We start from the raw sequence: 1,947 nt of genomic DNA, 5'->3' as shown, positions 1-1,947 counted from the left end.
AACAAATTGCAGAGAAATGGAAAGCATTAGACTCTAAGACTCAGGAGTCCACATCACTTAGATTACTGATGCTGTGCAGACAGTGGTGAGGAGGTTGGTTCCAGCTGCGGAGAAGTTGGGAGAAGACAGGACAAGAACCTCGCAGAAAGAGAAATCACTCCAATCAGCCTTCCAGAAGCCCACCATATTCCCTGTGGATTTACCAGCCAACCCTTACTGGAATGAGTTTGATGTCTATGGAATGGAACTCAGACTCCTGAAGCTCAATTTCAGCATTATCTTGAAGGAATTTGAGTCTGTCTTTGAGGCTCTGAAGGGTGGCGATAACTGGGGCTGGAAACTGAACGATATCCCTCGTGGTCATTGGTGCATCTTCCCCTTCATTGACCAAGGTGTTGTCAATGAGTCAAACTGCAAGAGATGTCCCAACACATCAACCATGATTGGTTCATTGCCATCAGTCATGCAGGATTGTGTGTTCGGCAATGCCTGCTTCTCAGTGCTGTATCCAGACTCTCATATTGAACCTCACTATGGCCCTACTAATCTAAGGTTGAGGTGCCATTTAGGTAGGATGATGTTGAATTTTTTATTTTTATGTAGTAGATTTAATTTTCCTTTACACATGTATGATGATTAATGTTTCATGATAGGTTTAATGAACATGTGCCCCATCTTTTGGAAAAGTGCTTTATAGTTGACAGTTGGTAATCTCTACAATAGATAATATAAGTATCCTCAGGCATAGGAATTGTGAACTTTAACAGTACCAGTGGTTGTTTTGTTATGTCAGCTTTTTACAAATAACCAGGTGTCAACAAAAATGTACTTTTTGAAAATTGGTCAAATCAGACATTTTCTGAAGATCAGCACATATTGCTTGCCTCATGAAGCTAGGTTTAATGTGGGTGCAGCCTAGAATATGGCTTAGTGTCATATTTGATTTATTTGTAAAATATGTCTCATTCTTTCTTTTCTCCCTTTATATCTCATTCTCTCTTTTTCTCCCTTTATATCTCATTCTCTCTTTTTCTCCCTTTATATCTCATTCTCTTTTCCCATCCCTTCTCTAGAATACCAGTTTTGTCTTCAAAACCATATTGATGACCTGGATAAGATCAATTCATTTTACTGTAGAGTGAAGCATAAGGGAAAGCCTTTTAATTAGAGGTGACCTTCAAAAACTTTATTCTTTGCAGGACTTAAAATCCCCAGTGACTGCTGGCTGGAGGTGAATGGCACGCAGCATAAGTGGAAGCCAGAGGAGACTGTAGTCTTTGATGACTCCTTTGAACACTCTGCTACATTTAGTGAGCAGCCAAGTGCAGCCCAAGCATCTCCAAGAGCAGTGCTGATTATTGATTTCTGGCATCCAGATGTTACGAAAGATGAAAAGAAGATCTTATTGGATCTGTTAAGTCCTTAGGAATATAGTCAGATTTTCTTTCTCTTTTGTATTTTTAGTGATTTAGTAATGTGTTAAATCTTACAGTAATTTCCCAAAATGTATATGGTACTTATTAAACTTTTTTCATGTACCTGATTATATGATTTCAAGAAATAGATTAATAAATAATTAAGTTTTGATTGACTGTTCTTCCATATTATAATTGATATTTATTTTTTCTGTTCATCTTTAATCATCTTTCATATAGAATAAGGAACTAAATGAAAGAAGATTATATTTATTTCCTTAATTACAAGAATAAAAAAGTAGTTTGCTTTCTGTGTTTTAATTGTTCTTTACTTTTTAAAGGCTTTGCTATTTTTGGCTTTTCAATCCAAAACATGAGATAAGATAGAAATCTATATATATCACGAAAGCATAAGAATAATATTGATAGAATGTAAGTAGAACAGTAAGTAAAAGCAAGTATGTCCTAGTTGTTACAATACTAAAAACAAGAAAAACCTGAAACATCCAGTTTTGAATAAGTCTCCCTAAGA

The 1,947-nt window shown here is 35.9% G+C and overlaps 1 protein-coding gene across 1 annotated transcript; it reads left to right on the top strand.

The window, feature by feature from the left end:
- Positions 1-5: 5 nt before the first annotated feature.
- Positions 6-1,674, top strand: LOC119594217 (aspartate beta-hydroxylase domain-containing protein 2-like; the record flags this gene model as incomplete). The annotated part of the gene is given in 3 exon segments (XM_037943288.1): positions 6-63; positions 66-569; positions 1,200-1,674. Coding segments are annotated over 3 exon segments (789 nt in total), but the record flags the coding sequence as incomplete, so codon positions are not given.
- Between the last annotated feature and the right edge of the window lie 273 nt (positions 1,675-1,947).

This window comes from Penaeus monodon, chromosome 33, assembly GCF_015228065.2.
Source record: "Penaeus monodon isolate SGIC_2016 chromosome 33, NSTDA_Pmon_1, whole genome shotgun sequence".
Lineage (NCBI taxonomy): Eukaryota > Metazoa > Arthropoda > Malacostraca > Decapoda > Penaeidae > Penaeus > Penaeus monodon.
Note: the sequence above shows the minus strand (reverse complement) of the source record. Positions and strands in the feature narration are given on the sequence as shown.